Source organism: Varanus komodoensis, unplaced genomic scaffold, assembly GCF_004798865.1.
Source record: "Varanus komodoensis strain SLA01 unplaced genomic scaffold, ASM479886v1 scaffold46_3, whole genome shotgun sequence".
Taxonomy (NCBI): Eukaryota; Metazoa; Chordata; class Lepidosauria; order Squamata; family Varanidae; genus Varanus; species Varanus komodoensis.
In genome coordinates this window covers 1,179,729-1,197,863 of record NW_025336044.1, presented here as the reverse complement: position 1 = coordinate 1,197,863, position 18,135 = coordinate 1,179,729, and the positions used below count along the sequence as shown (strand labels likewise).

Below are 18,135 nucleotides of genomic sequence, written 5' to 3'. Positions count from 1 at the left end.
TCCCTCTATGCTGACACCATGGACAGAACCCAGCCTGAAAAACCCCTTGGCTGTCTCACTGCTGGTGGTCAGGGGAAGGTTATTCTGAACCCCACTGATCAGATGCCTCCCTTGAGCCGTCCTTAGAAAGGTTTTTTTAAACAGGATCTTTAAATTTGTTTTCCCAAGCCCAGAGAGCACACAGATTTCCAGAACTTTGTTAAATACTCCTATATATGGGAGAGAATGTATTTGGGAAAGGTTGTTGAAGCGGTCGGAGGAAAGGAAGGTCATACATAGACTTTGAATAAAATAATACAGTCAGTGGACTTAGTTATCCCTCTGTACTTGAATAGACTCTTAGGTGTTAGTTCCAGCCTCCTTAAAGGTTTTGTATTTCATACCAAACAAAATAGCCAGGTCCGACAGGAGGCTATTGTGAAAGGAGGATTAAAAAGAGAATGTGGGTTGGAGGTAAATCCAAGTATATTAGTCATGCTCTCAGCAGGGGTGGAATCCTGGCTACTAGACAGTGCTGTTTGTTTTCATTTGAGTCCAAAAGCTTACCACAGAAGGGCTCAGGTTTCTGTGCACTTTTTATTGTGCAAATTAGATTGTGCAGCTAATTAAATTGGTGGAACCTGAAGCTCCAAGACCAATTGGCATAAGCGTTTGACTTCCCTGTCATCCCATGATATTAAACAACAAAACTGAAAATGTAATTTGAGAGCATAATTATTATGACTTAAAGTGTTTTTCCTTTGCTTTCCTTTGCTTTTTCCTTCTTGCTTTTCCTTTGCTTTTGAAACTCAACCACACATAGCCTATAAGAATATAAATTGTGCAACAGCACAGCTGGAAGCTGAAAGCCCCTCATGAGCCTTTGCTTGATTTTGGTAACACATTTAAAATAGTATCAGAAATAAGAAAATGAAATGTCAGAAAAGTTATTGGTAGACATACAGTGCGACCGTTTTGCTGAATAAAAGGCCGTTGGTTCTGAGATGCTGTCCCTGAGCCCTCCCCCCCCCCGCCCCCCACTAAGCACCTTCAAAGTTAATTCTATATTAGGAAGCACATGTAAAGGGGCTGGTGTAGAATTTCTTCCTGGAAAACAGAAAGCAATTGCTGTCCTCCTGTCAGAGTGTTTTGGATCTAGTTATGCATCACCTGTCCAAAAGATCTCCCAACAAGCTAGTGTTCTTGGAGTAAGTTTGGGCTATTCTAGTTCTGGAGTATTCATTGTTCAGTCAGTATAAGCAGTTGCGGGGGCTGGGGGGAGTTTGTCCTCTTGGATTGAGACCAGAAATTGATGAGAGCTTGCATGTGTTTAATAATTTGCCACCAGTACTTTCCTTTTTATTAATGCCTTTTTAGACAAGGAAGAGAAAACCCTGATGTTGATTCTTTGTATTTTGGGAATATCTTGTAAAGTAATTTTATTTATCTATTTCTATTTTCCAATTTATTTCCTGCCTTTTTCCTACAAAGGGCTCAAGGCAGCTTACATCATTCTCCTCCTCCATCTTATCCCCACAACAACAACCCTGTGAGGTAGTTTGGGCTGAGAGTCTGGCCCAAAGTCACCCAGTTGGCTCCATGGCTGAACCCAGATCGTCTGAGTCCCAGTCCCATGCTCTTAACCACTACACAGCACTGGCTCTAAGTTGAATTTAAAATAGAACAGTTTGCTGAAGAGAGAAAGAGAGAATGTGAGTGATTAGCCTACACACAGAACTAAGTGTAACGATTATTTTATTGTAAACAAACAGGGCATTTGGTGCTCTGTGTTAGAGAATGAACTGCCACCCACAAATCTCTAGACCATTTAAATTGGTTTGTCAGTATGACTAACATTGGTCCACTTTAGCTCTGAATCAGTTGTTGTGAGATGCCACTTAAAGCCTTTCTCTTGTTTTCTTTACAGCTTCCACTCGCTTTGTAAAATGTGAAAAGTGCCACCACTTCTTTGTGGTGTTGTCAGAAGCAGACTCCAAAAAGAGCATCGTTAAAGAACCGGAGTCCGCGGCCGAGGCTGTGAAGTTGGCCTTCCAACAGAAGCCGCCACCTCCACCAAAAAAAGTACCATCTCTTAATCTGCTTGGCTTCTGCTGCTTTGAGAGGGAAGGGACAGCCACGTAGCATACACTTTGCATGACGACGTTTCCTACCTCTCTCCCCAGTCTTCCCAGCCAGGGCAGGAAAATCTTCCTGAAGCCACTGCTAGTTAATTTCAACAGTATTTGGCTAGACAAGCCAAGGCGCTTACTCGGTCTAAGGCAGCCTCCTGTGTTTTGTGTGGCCCCATTGTGCATAACTTTTAATGTTACAATATAAATTATAGTTTGCAAGCTGGAAGATTAAAGGAGAATTCCTGTTTTGATACTCTGTTTCCTCAGCCCCCAGCAGAATTCTATTTCATAGGTTTTATTTGTCCCCTCCAGTTTGTCCAAAGGCTAGGAAGGGAAACTTTTAGAACGCACCTCTAGCAAAAGTTCATGCAGGCGCAGTGCACACAAATGGGTCCTTAAATCCCTAATTTGTGAGCTCCTCTGAACAAGGGGCGAAATCGTAAGAGGTTTCTGCCCTAAAGGCAAGACGGGGGTTGTGGGACGACTTTTTGATAGAGGCTCACCTGCAGATCCCTGCAGTGAGGCCTGAGCCATGGATTCTTCCATCATCTCACTAGAATAGAGCTTTAATTGGTCACCTGCATTGACAAAGCGCCTCTGATACTGAGGATCTGTTGACTTTCTCTTTGCCAGATCTATAACTACCTCGACAAGTATGTTGTAGGCCAGTGTTTTGCCAAGAAGGTGCTTTCAGTTGCTGTGTACAATCACTATAAGAGAATCTACAACAATATCCCTGCCAATCTGAGACAACAAGCTGAAGTTGAAAAGCAAACCTCCTTAACGCCGAGAGGTTTGTGTATCTTTTTATATTTTCTGTGCGGATTCCCTGGCATTGTCACACTTGTGGTTTCCTCATAGGATCCTGGTGGAAGTGTCAGTTCAACAGTATGGGTTCCACTGTAATTATAGCATTCATTGCTGGTTAGTCTACCAGAAGAACAGAGCATTGGCACCAAAATTGATTTCCTAGTTTTTGCCTGAATTTTTGCATGAGCACAGTTGTGCTTTAACAGCATAATATATATTTCCTTTGTTCCTTGAAAGCATTTTTCTCTGTCCACCTGGAAAGGAGCCCAGGAAAGTTTACATATCATTGACAAAACAAGATAGTCAACGCAAAATGAAGAAATGATGGGGAGGGAACTGGAAAAAGCAAGCCCTGGCAACAGTTCTTAAAGTCAAATTATTGTTCTTTGAGGTCTCTGGGACTCACACATAAGGGTTATTCATCTGTGCAAGGTAGTCATTCAGAACAGAGCTTTAGGTGAGAACCTTGCCCATTTCCCCAGTGCATGCTCCAGGCTTGGTTCTTGCTTGCCTCTCAGTTTTTTTTCTCATTTACTAGAACACTCACAGCATTTAGAAAGTTCTTTTGCTGAAATCACTGTTGAAATCGGCAAAAAACAAAAACAACCCCCCCACACCTCTTTCTGTCCCCTTCTGGGACACTGAACAGGGTTTCCCCCCCTTTTCTTTCCTCCCTATATCCTCTGAGGTTTTCCTCTCTTTCTGCCCTTTAGGGGCATGGGATCGCCAAGTCTTTCTTCAAAAAATGCACCTGCTGGAGTGGGAAGGGACCATCTACCACCAGAGAAGAGTGTAAGGAGGATTCATGCCCCACTACCAGGCTCTTACTAAAGCAGGCCCCAAAAGGCAGAGCAACACACCTTCAGGCACGGCCACGTTGAACAGGCCCCTGCATGTCACTTTGGGGCCACCTCCAAAGTGCAAGAAACCACCCCCAGCTGCTTCTCAGTTTTTCACAGCTTGTACACCATGGAAAGACGCTCACATTACCACTGTCCAGAATCCTCTGTGAAGGTACAGGTCACCTCGGTACCAGCGGCCCCCTCAGGCTCTATTAGCATCCCCCAGAAGTTTCCTCTGCCCTCAACGGAATATGCTGCAGAGCTGTCAGTGTTACAGAGTTCCTTCTTACTGCAAAGGCCATTCAGGTTCTAGATGGCATCATTATGAACACAGGGAGACCAGCTACCCATGTACTATCCTCCCTGGCAGTGCTTTTCTTCCCTGCACCGCTTGGAGTAAGCACACTGCACAATGCCCTCTCATTCAGTAGCTCAGCCACTTGGGGCTCAGTTACCTAAGTCTAGGATGGTACCAGATCTCACAAGTTTGCCCCCACTCTCTGTCTTCCTCTTTTGTCCAACTTCTCCCAGGACACCATCCTGAGAAGGCTGCTGAAATCAGACTAACAACTAACCAACTAACAACCCTTTCAGGCCTGTGTTCAAAGAATCCCTTTGGCAGCCAACAAACTCCGTGCTCCTGCAAATTAGGTGGGATGCACATCTTCTGCAGTCTCAAGCACTTAAAAGCCTGGGGAGCTGGGTGGAAAAGGTGGAAGACGCTTGAGAGCTGTCAGGTGCACACTTCAGACTGGAGGATCTCACAGCAAAGGGGCTGATGTAGCCACCAGCCCTCTCCGCAAGCAGAAGGTGTTGCGCCATGGCACTCGGGCACTTCGGAGGACTGTCACTGGAAGACATTGCAAAAAGGGTGCAAAGGGGGAAATTACTGTTTCGTTTTATTTCTGCGCTGCCCCACAGCTGGAGCTGCCTGGGCAGCTTACGACAGCTGTGGTGGTACCCAAAAAGGGGTTGTGAGTGGGGAGAAGAGGCAAGGTGCTTTCGGCCTGCTAGAGGACCAAGGGGAATGGAGTGAGGGACAACCCCTGGCGCCAGATGCGAGCTCCTGTACTTTGTCAGGAAATGCAAGGCTATTGACCAGGCAAGACTTTGGTCTTGCCTAGTTGGAGTTACGTACTTAAGCATCTTCCACAACTCCGTAATGCACCAGTGCAGGCTCGACCATCCACATTAACTAGGCACTGTCACCTGGATATCAGAGGAACCCACCCAGAGCATGCACAGAGGATGTAGGGGGAGCTTATATCAAAAACTCTGGCTCTAGAATGTCCCACAAGTCTGTGCAGGCACATAACCCATATGTGTGAGTTTGCAGATGACCATTCGAAGAACAGTTACAGGTAAGCAACTTGTCCTTCTGAGAAGACCAGCTGGGATTCAAAGAGTTTGAGAAAAGGAGCCCAACAAAACAGATCTTTCTGCAAAACTAATGGAACAACTCCGCTTCCCCTCTCCCTCTCCCAAATTCTAATAGAGATACTCATTTCCAGATACTTCTGTCTCTTTGAAAATCTGGCTTTACTTAAATACTGCCTACCTCAGTGTTCAGTAGACAGAAACCAAAAGGTGGAATTCTTTTTGGCAGCGTGCTGGAGGAAATTACCTTAATGTAAGGCATCTTTGAATCCAAATGTTAAATGTGTATCCATGCATTTTTATTGCCTTTGGCTATGGGTTATAACAAAGTACCTACACAAAAACCAAGGGCGCAGTCACTAGCAGGACACCGTTACTCTTACTAGCAAGTAAATGCAGACCAATAAAACCATCTGTTCAACCACAAGGAAAGACGAACAATAACTCAGTGTTATGCATGAAACAAATTGAAAGCGTTAACCCTCTGGTGATAGGATTGGTGGCTATATTTCAGTGTCAGTGCAAATAAACCCTAGTTTTTAAAAGTGTGATTTGTGATAATAAATCTAACTCGCTGTTAAAATTTATTCAGGATTCTTACTGTAGTACCGGAATGCTGCCCTTGATTGTAGCTGAGGCCTGTAAGGACCCCAGTATTAACATTTCTGTGCAGTCTTGCACACCCCGTTACATTCCTGGGGCTTCCTCGTCACATGGCAAGCTGTTTTCAAAGCTGAATTGGAGCAGTTGCATTATGATTCAGCCAGAAAGTACCAAATATTCTCGTGGTTCCTGATATGTATGTATGTATGTATGTATGGAATTTATAGGCCATCCATTACTGTCATCTCTGGATGGCTTACAATATATTATAAATCCTAAACAAAATAAATTAGCTACACCGCGACTGAGTATAAAATGACATGGTTAAAATAAATGAATGAATATACAGTTAAAATTAATTAACTTTAAAATATTGGTCAAATAAAAAGGTCTTGACCTGGTGCGAAAAGCATATAATGACGATGCCAGGCAGACTTCTCTAGGGAGGTCCATTTAATAATGTTCAATGTCAGCAAAGGTTGTGCCAAGTGAAGAAATGCCTGTAGTAGAAAAGAGCACCATTCCCTTGGATTCTGAAACAGGATTAAATGGGTGCTCCTACAAATGATCTGACACATGGGTGTGGCTTTTTAGGGGGGGTTCTTTATTGATTATATCCCAAGGTGGCTTACAGAAAATTCTCAATTTCATCCATACCCCTGTGAGGTAGGTTAAGCTACGAGTCAGTGACTGGTCCAGCACCACCAAGGGAGCTTCACAGTCAGGTGGGGACTAGATCCCAAGTCCAGTCTTGTGACCACCTGACCGCATGCACTTCCACAGTTCAGTGTCCAAGGCTACAGTCAATCCTGGGAGCGTGGCCCTTTGAACCCTGGGACTGTTCTCCTGAATTGGCATGTATCGTATCGTCCAAAATGTAGGGTTTTTGTCGCATTAGCTTTTCTTATTCAGTATCAACTTTAAAAGTATAAATGCTTCTCTTATTCTTTGACCTACTTATTTTAATACAAGCTTCTATTCCTTTGCTTTTCGTGAAAAGGTCAGACCAATGGGGGAGGCTTTTTAAATTACGCTGATGTGGCTTTTCTCTCATCAGAAGAGAAGCCTATTTTTCTGTAAACCTGTATTCAGAAGAGGGCAAGAGGGGAAGAAAATGCAATGGTTTTTAATCTCTATATTGTATTGCTGTTTTCATCCTCTCTCTTAGAATTAGAAATAAGAAGACGGGAGGATGAGTACAGATTTACAAGTAAGTGATCTCTCCTCGTGTCCTCCTCTGTAATATCCTTTTTTCTGCATTGTAGCTGTATGAGGATCAGTTCAGTCTGCATCCATTTTGTACATAGCCCCTTGGGCCTGGATCTCACTGAAGTGGTAAACTTGCTGCTGAAAGTTGGACTGTGACAGGATGCCCCCTTCAGGGGAAAGATTCCCACACATAGAAAACTGCCAAGTGAGATGCCCGGACTGGGACCCTTCCCCTTGGCATACAGTTTTCTGAGTGTGAGGAAATTTTGTGGGGGCAGAAGAGCATTTCTTCACATGAGACCCAGACTCCAGACACAGGTTACCACTTCAGTGAGAATTAGCTCTCCCTTTGCTTGGGAGTGTCATGTGCCCAGAATTTGGTCCCGTGTCTACAGTAGGTGGAAGGAGGATAGCATGCTGATTCAGATCTCCAGTTGTAAATGAAAGCTTGTACTTTCTGTAGATCTGTTTATGATCGATCTGAATGTACATCCCACAAGCTTTACGTCTGCTGGGATCCAAATTGCCCTTTTCTATGCATGTCTGAAGTGTTTCTACCGGGAGATTCCCTGCCCGTTGGATGCCACTACAGGCCCCCAGCTTATGAGGTGCTAGAGTTTGGAAAGACCTTGAGCAGCCATCCCTAGCCTTTGGAATGATTTTCATTTATTTTTAATGAAAGCTTAAAGCTCAGTAGAGTAAAACATCTGCTGTGTGCAGTGTAAAAAATTACTTAAGTTGGCATTACAAAAGAAGCAAGTAAGAGGTCTCTAAGAAGATTATTTTCCTTTCTTGCTGGCCATGAAAGTAAAGGAATGGAGAAAAGTTCTTGCTAGTAACTTTCTGTTTCTTCTGGTTAATTGCTTCCAGAATTAGGACCCTAATTGTTTCACTAATATTAATTAAGCAACACTTTAAAATGTTTGGCTGTTATTGTGTAACCAAGCATTTCTAATTACCTTCAGAATAATTATTTAGACCTGTTTTGTAACACAGAAAAATGATTGTGGAAATTGAAGTTTCTCACTCCTCAGTTGAAATAAATCTTCCTGAGTTTATTTCAAAATATTTGTTGGAACGTGACAGGCTGTATGCAGCACGGTCGTCCTCAAATACTCTGATCTCATTCATCTTCCTCACAGGTGAAACGATACTTGAAGCCGCAATTTAAAAAATCTGTTAATCTGTTCATTTCCTGCAGGCTGTCTCAAACCATTGTAAGTTGAGTTAATTAGGATCTCAAGTTGGAACTTTTTGTACATTTCAGAACTTCTCCAGATCGCCGGCATTAGTCCCCATGGCAATGCTTTAGGCGCATCAATGCAGCAGCAGGTGAATCAACAGATGCCCCAGGAGAAGCGAGGAGGTGAAGTACTTGATTCGACTCACGATGACATCAAGCTTGAGAAAAGCAATATTTTGCTGCTTGGGCCAACTGGTTCAGGTGAGTGGGACATGTTTCCCCTCGTGTAAAGTTCAGGTGGACTTTTAAGGAAGTGTCGCTTAAAGTGTCAATGAAATAAGGAAGGATGGAGTAGAGGTGTATGAAATGACACACGGTGTGGAGAGAATAGGTAGGAAGACATGTTTCTCCCTCTTCCATAATGCCAGAACACAGGGTCCTACTATTAAGCTGATCGCTGGGAGATTTGGGACAAATAAAACGAAGGAATTCTTCACCCAGCACATAGTTAAAACTATAGAATTCAATTCCACAAGATGTTGTAAAGCCCACCAGTTTGGGTCAAGGGCTGCTTGACCTAATGGTTATATGCTTCCTCCCAGATCAGGGCAGTAGAAGGCTTTCTTGTGAGCAACTGGTTGGCCACTGAACATACTACTGAATTAGATGGACCCTAAAGTGATTGTGTTTGTGCAAACTGGTGCAAGAATGCAGGATCTAAAAATGGTAACGGCACATCCTTTAAATGGGTCCAAGTGCCTTGGGCAAGGTAGCTAGTTTCCAAGTTGACCGAGATCTCTCTTTCGGCAAGAATACAGAGTGCAGTTATCATCTCTGCCTCACACAGAATTCTGCACAACTCTGTTGCTACTGTTACCCGAACAATTCTTCCCATTTCAGCAATGTTTCGATCCCCTCTGTCTCCATAACCAAGGAAAACTGCAGAAGTTTGTCCCAAATGCATCTTGCTGGTCCTGTCTGCATTCTGAGTAACAACTACCATTAGAGAGGGACTTGGTGTTTTCAGTACAGTGTTCTTTCAGTTCTGTAATGAATCTGCACCATCTCTTTTTAAAGCTTTCCATCTGAACACATTGTGTTCCTAGACCAAAATAGAATCTGCTTCTCTAAGAGCTGATAATGGATTACATAGAGTGAAGCCTGTGAGGCCTGTAATACGAGGAACTAACCTGTTTCCAGTTAATCGTAAATGAGCAGGTCATGGCCGGCTAGTGAGAGAGGCGGGATGCCAGAGCATCGTGAGAGCTGAAAAGCAAATGTGCTAGCCTCTTGTTCCCACGTGCCCCTTTGTGTGTGTGCAAGTCTGTCTTGTAAACCGGGTGCTATAATGCCTTAAACTACTTTTCAAGCCGAATGCAAGCCAGCATTGTATCACACCCTTTATATCAGCCAGAAAATGGTGGTGGTCACGTTCTTTATCCTGGCATGCCTCCTTTGGGCTACCAGCATTATTTGAAAATTTAACCATAGGCTTGGAGTAGTTTATGAAAAAATGTAACGAGTGCAGTTTGAAATGTGTGCAGCTACTGGATGCTCTTCAGAGGGCTGGGCTGGGCCGGGCAGGAGTTGCAGTCCGGAGCAGCGAGAGGGCATAAGTTAGAAAAGGTTGGAGCGGCAGCGTTTCTTACGTGCCTTGCTAGTTTATAATAAAAATCAGTGGGTGAAGAAGTGTTCACATGCCAGATTCCCAGAACTTCTCCATGTGCTGGAGTTTTTTCTCTTGGTACAAAAGCAGAACACATTGGTACTACTTCTCTGGTAAAAATAAAGTGTATTTTAAAAGCCAGCTCTGTGATTTCTTACTAACAGCTTTTTCTAAACTAAAATGTAGGCAAAACCTTGCTGGCTCAGACGCTGGCTAAATGCCTGGATGTCCCTTTTGCAATCTGCGATTGTACCACTTTGACTCAAGCCGGCTACGTGGGCGAAGATATCGAGTCTGTCATTGCAAAACTACTGCAGGATGCGAACTACAATGTAGAAAAAGCTCAGCAAGGTAACTGAGGCCGTTCCAGCAGCCCGCTTCCACAAATGCAACTGAACAAAGCAGGCTTTCACTCTTCTGGATGCCTAATTGCTTTGGAAGCCTCTGTTCGTATCCTGGAACACAGCCTGGCAGTCTTGTTAATTTGTTTGGCCTGTTCTTTCCTACCTGATTTATGAAATTGCCAACATTGCATAATACAGTCGCAACAGCGAGTTCCGTTTTATAAGATGTGGCCTTTGCTTGTGTACAGATCGTACTTCTCGCACAATCCAAATGTTCCTCTTATCAATTGCCTCTAATTCACAGGAATCGTTTTTTTGGATGAGGTGGACAAGATTGGCAGTGTGCCGGGCATTCATCAGTTGCGAGATGTGGGAGGCGAAGGTGTTCAGCAAGTAAGTATTTTTTCACAGTGTCTCATTTTTATGAAGCACTCTCAGAAATGCAGTTGTCGATGCTGCCCCAGTTTACTCGCGATGACATAAATTCCCGTTGATCGCTCAGAGCCACACAGGAACAAGGGAGCCTGTTCCCTCCTGCCTCCCCACTCTCCACATCTTCATCTGGTTTGGAAAACAGCCCAGAGATTAAAATGAATGTGGGAAAGAGGATGTAGCTGCTGTACCGAAACCCTGTGATGGAAATTCTGCCCTGTTAGAGTCTTAGTGGAACATGGCTAAAACCCCCAAAGCACACGACCCACCGCTACTTTTGCTTCACGGATTTCCCGTGCAGCTTCTTGCACCTCTTCCTGGGAGCCTCATGACTCGGTCCTGCATCTCCCAGGGCTCGCAGGAGTTCCCTGTCACACCGAATCTGGCAGCCTGCACTGCCCCTCGTTCTCATTCGCTCAGCTGGTGCTCCCTCCTTCCTATCTTTGCCCGCCTCTTATGCCCACTCACCCCTCGCTTGCGCGCGCACACACACACACACGCACACACACCGTGTGGCATTGGTGCCACCTTTGTGTCCAAGCTTCCTTTCTGCCGGCCTCACCTGTGCATGCCTCTTTGCGCACACAGAGCCCTTCTTTGCTTGGCTTTCTTGAGAGGCTCCGGAATGGCGCGCCTCCCAAGTCGCTTCGTTGACCTCAATGCAGTGTGACCTGACCACAGACACCAGCAATGTTTCTCAGGCTCCGGCCTGCAAAGAAGCCTCAGTTAATACTGTGCACAGAGGAAATCCAAATACAATGATACCTCTGCTCACAAATGCCTCAGTGACCAAATCGGGTCACGGGCAAAATTTCATAAAAAATTTGACTCGGGTCGCAAGCACCGCATTGGATGGCAACCGGGATTGCAGCCATCTCCCCACCCCACCCCCGAGTAGGGAGATGGCCACGGTTGTGCCCCTCTTTCCTGCACGAGCACGCCCGTGATTGCACCCGTCTTTCCTGCACGCGCGCAACCATCTCCCCCTGAGCGAACCTGTGTTCGAGCCCGTCTCTCCCCCCGCCCCCCCCAGCATGCTGGGATGGCAGGCATGTGCAGGGATGACGGGTGTGATTGTGCTCATGCAGGGGAGAGGAGATGGCCATGCTCGGGGTGGGGTTGGGGGGAGATGGCCGCGATCTTTGTTGTTCTTTGTCACTTTGCTTCCATTTTTTGTGACTAGAAAAAAATAGTTACAGAATGGATTAATCTTATTTACACTGAACCTTATGGGGAAATTTAACTTGGCTCACAACCAATTTGGGTCACGACCAGAGTCCTGGAACGGATGTAGTTCATGAGCCAAGGTACCACTGTATTAAAAGCTTCCGGATTCTTCCCTGGTTTGAATTAAAATCTGAAGCAAGAGAGTCCCGCATGGGAGTGGAGGCTTTTACCACCAGTCCTTTTTTTCAGGAGCAGTTATTCACCGCAGCCCCTTTGGCAAAGAAGGGCAGTAAAGTTTCCCTTGCTTGGCCTAGAGGGTTGAATGGAAAAGCCCCCACCAGAAAAACTGGGGGTGGGGGGGACAAGAGCCACCCTTGCAAGGACCCTGACCCTTGGTTGGCTCAGGCACTGATTGGGGTTCTTCCTGGTTGTGGCAAGGCTACATCCTGGGTAATTTCTTAGTTTGTTCAAAGTGAACTGGGAAAGGCTTACGCACCTGTAGTCCTCCAATTATCTCTGAGATTCCTGTGGATTTTGGTACAACTTCATTTTCAAATAATGATGCAGCTGCTTTGCTGCGTTGCACCGAGCGCAAGGAAGCACCAGGAATGTGCAGTGAGCTGGCTTGCCTTGAAAAGGACATTGTGGAGCTGGGGAAGGTGCAGAGAGTACAGCCAAAGTGACCAAGGGCCTGGAGCAGCTCCCCTGTGAGGAAGGCTCACAAGGCTCAGGTCCCTTGCCTTAGGAGGGAAAAGGTGATCTGTGGGCCGGCAAGATAACGGTGTAACAAAACTGCACATGACTTGAAGGAAGTGGATAGGGAGGGTGGATTAAACAGGTCTTTGGTCTTCCACTCTAAAGGGTGGAAGCATTACTCACCCACCTTCCGCTTTCCCATAGGGTTTGTTAAAGTTACTGGAAGGTACAATCGTGAACGTTCCGGAAAAGAATTCCCGCAAGTTACGTGGTGAGACCGTGCAAGTTGATACCACCAACATCCTCTTTGTAGCCTCTGGTGCTTTTAACGGTCTCGATAGAATCATCAGCCGGAGGAAAAACGAAAAGGTAAGGGAACAGGAGACTCGGCAGCACATTTTAGCTGCATGGGGTGCGTTTGGTTTTAGCTGCTGCCAAATCCTTCAGCAAAGGAGCAGGGTGAATGTGCCGTGAGATACTCGAGAAGAGAGCTGTGAGTGGTATTATTGCCTGTGGCAGTCCCGGGGTGGGAGGCATTGCCTCTTGTTCGACTGAATGGCTGCCTACCTCTCGCTGAGGCCGTTTCCTCAGAGGAGCACTACTCCTCGTACCAGGAGGAGCCCCAAAACTTCAGCCACTGCTGTTTCCCTTATATGAGCCAAATAGGGTAGTGATTTTGCCCAGGGTGGAACTCGGACTGCCAGGCCTTGGGCCTGCAGTGGCTGTAGTGTTGGATTCCAGTAGTGTCGGTGGAAGTGAGAGTAAGACATGATACATGCCATTCCGCATAGTTCACCGTTCTGCGCCGTTTGCCTAAAAAGCCAGTCTAAACAAATTGGAATGGATGCGTGACGAATCATACTTTGCAGCTTTAAAATGGATTTGGGGTGACAAGCTGGTCAAGAATTCCACCATGGACTGGTGTGCCGTAAATCCCATGCAGTGCTGTGTTTATATAAAGCAAAAACTCAAATGTGAGCTCCTCCTCAAATGCAAGATGTTTTGTCTTGTAGTATCTTGGCTTTGGAACGCCATCAAATCTGGGTAAAGGCAGAAGAGCGGCTGCGGCTGCAGACCTGGCTAATTTGGGCGGAGAGTCCAGCACACAGCAAGACATGGAAGAAAAAGACCGTTTGCTACGGCATGTTGAAGCGAGAGATCTTATTGAGTTTGGCATGATCCCCGAGTTTGTGGGGCGCTTGCCAGTGGTGGTTCCCCTGCACAGCCTTGACGAGAAGACCCTTGTACGGATCCTCACTGAGCCCCGGAATGCTGTGATTCCCCAGTACCAAGCACTATTCAGCATGGACAAGGTTTGGAAGCTGTTCTTCCATTTTTGCACTCTAGCATCCATTTCCAAGAGAACAGGACTCTCACGCAGCCTTGTTAAACAGCAGATCAATTCTTAATGCTAGTTGTAAAATGAGTATCTTTTAAAAGGTGCTTATGACCAGCACTTTCCTCAACATCCAAAGGATTTGTTAGAAGTCCTTCGCAGTTGCCTGAAAGTAGCAGAAATCTCCATGGGGGAAAAGCAGATGTTAGAAAGTTGACTATCTGGCGAAGTGTAATTTTGCCTTCTGTCTTCCAGTGTGAACTGAGTGTTACTGCAGATGCTCTAAAGGCAATAGCCAGGCTGGCTTTAGATCGCAAGACTGGTGCTAGAGGTCTTCGCTCCATAATGGTAAGGGTTGGGTCTTTCCTCACTGTTACGGATCACAGAGGATTTGGTACATAACAATTCCACTTGCTGCACTGGGGATACATGAAGGCTGGCACAAGAGGTTTTAAAATTGGATCACCAATAATTGGGCAACATGGTTTTAAAAAAAACCCTCATACAGCAGGAAGAACATTTCCAAACTAGCTCGCTCCCTGATGTACTTTTCTTCTGGGGAACTTTTTCTGACAAAGGAACGTCTCACCAGTCTGAAGTTCTAAAGTCTCCAAGAGGTTGTCAGACTCTTAACTAGTCTGAAGTAGTAAAGTCCCACAGAGGTTGTGGCACGTGATATCTAAAGAAAACAGAGCAGAGCAGAACAAAGCCTAATGGAATAACAAAGGTGGGGCAAGATTCATGTGTAACCTAAAATATAGAGAAGCAAGGCTTTGCACAAGAAATGTCTTGAAAGCAAGGCTAGCCTTTGATGTAGGATGCATAGCTGTATCATGGAAATGGAGTAGATTCCAAACTCCTGAGTAGATTTTATATTCTTAATTTTATATTGTTATTTTTGTATTTTATTGTATTTTGTGTTGTGAGCCGCCCCGAGGCTTCGGCAAGGGGCGGCATAGAAATGTTTTAATAAATAAATAATAAAATAAATAAATTATAAAGCTTATTAGATTGGGTTTAAACACAGGAGTAGTTTTCATGTACCTTCTACGATGAGGTATGTTCTGGACCAGAAATTGTATGGATTTGGCTGACTAATCACCCTCCCCCCTTATTAGGAGAAGTTATTACTGGAGCCAATGTTTGAAGTGCCCAATTCTGACATTGTATGCGTGGAGGTTGACAAAGAGGTTGTGGAAGGAAAAAAAGAGCCAGGATATGTCAGGTAATGTTGGGTTTCCAGGACTACATTGAATCCGTTGCAGAAGTAGACAGTGTTTTTTTCATTTAGGATCTTTTGACAATGTTCTTTTAGATAATTTTTTACTGCCTGGTTCCATTTTATACCTGCCTCTCACAGTAGATGAATACTGAACATTTAATGCAGAATCTGTATTCAGACTAGTAAAGATTAACATGTTTATATTTTCATAATTAAGTGTTCTGTGTTACACTCTCTGTCATGAAAATGTCCTTTTCAACAGTATCTTTCTTACAAATATTTGTATTTGTTTGATACCATCCACCAAGGTTGCTTCTGGTGTGAACCAGTTGGAAGTTGCACAGTAATAGTTTGTTTCTGTAGGAAGAAATGTCCTGGTCATGTTTGTTTTTTTAAGAGGTATTGGTGTGTTTGCTTCTGGAACAGGCTGGAGGACTGTATTGCTGCAGTCGAAAAGGGAATTCATTGGTACACCTGAAGCAGAAGAAATCTTACCTAAAGCGCTTTGTCAAAGAGTGCAAGTAGCACTGCAAAACAAAGCAGTGGATCTTGAAAAAGCAGCATAGCTTTATTTCCATGAGTGAATACCCTTTATATGGAGAGCTGGACTATCGCAGGTCATCCAGTCATTCTTCAGGGACCGAGCCCACTTTCCATATTCGTTTTCTCAGCTAACAGTTACACAAAATGAAGACTTCTAAGTAGGCTTTTCTTTATTTCACTGAATTTAAAATGCAAATTTACAGAAATTTGGGGTGCAAAATTCCAATAAATCTTAAATCTCAACTGCCAGATAGGAGTGCTTTGGATAATACATTTCTGTTATCAGACTGTTCTATTCCTAAGTATCCAGAGCAAAACAACACAATCATAAAATCACATCATATAATTGGAGAGTTTAAGAACCAAGATGATATGGCAGTTGGTGTCAGAAATTGCTAACAAAAGCTTGTTGTTGTGAGCCTAAGTACCTGTTTCAGTGCAAGTGCAACTGTCTGCAAGAATCCATTCCATGGTTAAAATTCAACATTTATGACTTTTCCTTTCTCAAATGACTGTCTCTTTTGTTCACTACTTAAAATATTTGACCCTATTTTCATTTACTCCTAGAGCTCCAAGGAAAGAATCTTCTGAAGAAGAGTATGACTCAGGAGTAGAAGAGGAAAGCTGGGCTCGCCAGGCAGATGCTGCAAACCATTAAAACCTGTCGGAATGTTCTGCAGAAAATGCACTTAAAAGTTTTCGTTTTTATTTTTTGAGACCACACCTGGATTTGCAGCCTACTAATAATAATTGGATCTCTCCTGAAGATGATACATGATCAGAAAATGTTGACAACACTAATGAAAATCAGATCATGTATTTCTTGTAACATCATATTGATTTGTGCAGTGGACACTTGGACTTCAATGATATAATGTTCAAAAAATTAATTGTATATTACATTTTGCTCAGTTAAAAAAACATTTTTGTTGCATAAATACTTTCTCCCTGCAAAATTCCCACTTTGGCTCTCCTGGGGAGGAGATTTTCTGGGCATTCTTTCTCCACTGGGCATGCCGCACAGATGAGGCCCAGACCTGTGCGTGCATGAACGGCAGCGGGTCACCCCTCGGCCATACCCAGCGCTTGGACACCTGCAGCAGTGCTCCACTGTGAGTCAGTTGCCCTTCTTCCTAGTAACAGTGACTTCGTCGTGCAGTCAGAGCAATCTGGCCACATGAGAACAGTCTCTCGGAACCAACAAAGCTAGTTGGGAGGGAGGGCGTTGTTCTCATGGCAAAAATCTGATTGGCTGTTCCTGTTACTAGGATCAAGGTGTTCTGCTTTTCCAACAAAAATGGTAAAGTAGTATGAAAAAGTAAGATTTTTAGAATGTTTAGGGCAACACTGCCCCCCCTTGCAATGAAATATGTACTGAACATTTTTCAGTTCAACCTTAGCCTTTTCAGTTCTAGAATGCAATGCAGTATTTGCCAATAGTTAAGAAATTTTACAGTAATTATACTTTACAAATTGGGTATGGAAACTAACATACATAAAAATAAAGATAAGCTGTTTTGAATATATTTCTCTCCTTTGGTTTGGAGATCATTCAGTATTTGTTAAATATTTTCTTCTGCTTGAAATGCAGTGGGTGCTAGAGGTAATTGTTACATTTATTATGGAAACTGCTCTTCAAAAAACTGGATATCAGAGGCTTAAAACAAGGACTGTACAAGGACTGGTCCATGTAAACGTGGTAATTATTTCAAGCCAGTGCGATTGCTCTAAATAGGCTGTGGAGGGCAACCATATTTTAGGGCATCTTGCACCAATTACTAAGCAACATAATGCAGTGCATTAAATAATTGGATGTAATACCAAAGGTTTCATTAATATTTAGTTACATTAATTAAATACCGTAAGTTGGTTTTGAGAACTTGGGTATTAGAACAGGTGAACCAGGAACTTGCTGCACCTTTCTTTGGAGGAATAAAGGTTTACAGGCAGAAAAAGACCATAGAATATTTAAAATTCTATGCCAATATTTTAATATAGTACATTTTATTGAACGTGCTGGAACCATCATGCATCAATTTTTTGGTGCCAGATATTTTTCCCAGCCTACTTTCTTATAACATTAAGAACAAGAAAGTCACGTATAATTGTATAATATTTTTCATGTAAGCAGTAGTCACTGTTTCACAAAATTCTTATTTAAGTTATAAGCTTAAAATGCTAGTCCTGCATCTTTTTAATTTTAAATCTTTTTAGCAAAGCAAAGAGCGCTTTGTTTTAGAGTTAACTTGATCCTTTCATAAAGTATTTGTAAAAACCCAAAAGGACTTGTATGTTTTTGATTCACTTCAGATTAAAATATATACCTACAAACATGGTGATTTTCCTTTACGATGTGTCTTATGTGTTGCAGGATTCCTGTTAAACATTAGTTTGAGCAGGTTTGGTTTTAAACTAGCAACATGGCCACAGTGAGGAGGGAACGTATATAGAGCTGTGCCAATTGATTCTTTCTAGGGCTTTCCTTGCCCTTTTTCTTAGCGTGAAATTGTGGATTGCTAGGTAGTGGAAGCAGCTCTGAACCAAGTAATACCTTCCAATTTGTTGGAAATTCAAGAATGGCTCCCCGTGACAGG

General features: G+C 43.8%; 1 protein-coding gene across 3 annotated transcripts in view; it reads left to right on the top strand.

The window, feature by feature from the left end:
• The window catches only part of CLPX (caseinolytic mitochondrial matrix peptidase chaperone subunit X), a 31,957-nt gene extending 14,085 nt beyond the window's left edge, over positions 1-17,872 (top strand). For 2 of the 3 annotated variants that reach the window (XM_044444923.1, XM_044444922.1), the window contains exons 4-14: positions 1,907-2,061; positions 2,745-2,904; positions 6,912-6,953; positions 8,220-8,396; positions 9,988-10,152; positions 10,450-10,538; positions 12,645-12,809; positions 13,454-13,753; positions 14,032-14,124; positions 14,895-15,001; positions 16,109-17,872. In XM_044444923.1, the coding sequence (XP_044300858.1) occupies positions 1,907-2,061; positions 2,745-2,904; positions 6,912-6,953; positions 8,220-8,396; positions 9,988-10,152; positions 10,450-10,538; positions 12,645-12,809; positions 13,454-13,753; positions 14,032-14,124; positions 14,895-15,001; positions 16,109-16,199 (1,544 nt within the window). In that variant the 3' untranslated portion in view covers positions 16,200-17,872. The remainder of the gene's footprint in view (positions 1-1,906; positions 2,062-2,744; positions 2,905-6,911; positions 6,954-8,219; positions 8,397-9,987; positions 10,153-10,449; positions 10,539-12,644; positions 12,810-13,453; positions 13,754-14,031; positions 14,125-14,894; positions 15,002-16,108) is intronic. The other variant, XM_044444924.1, reaches the window with a different exon arrangement.
• The last annotated feature ends 263 nt before the right edge of the window (positions 17,873-18,135 follow it).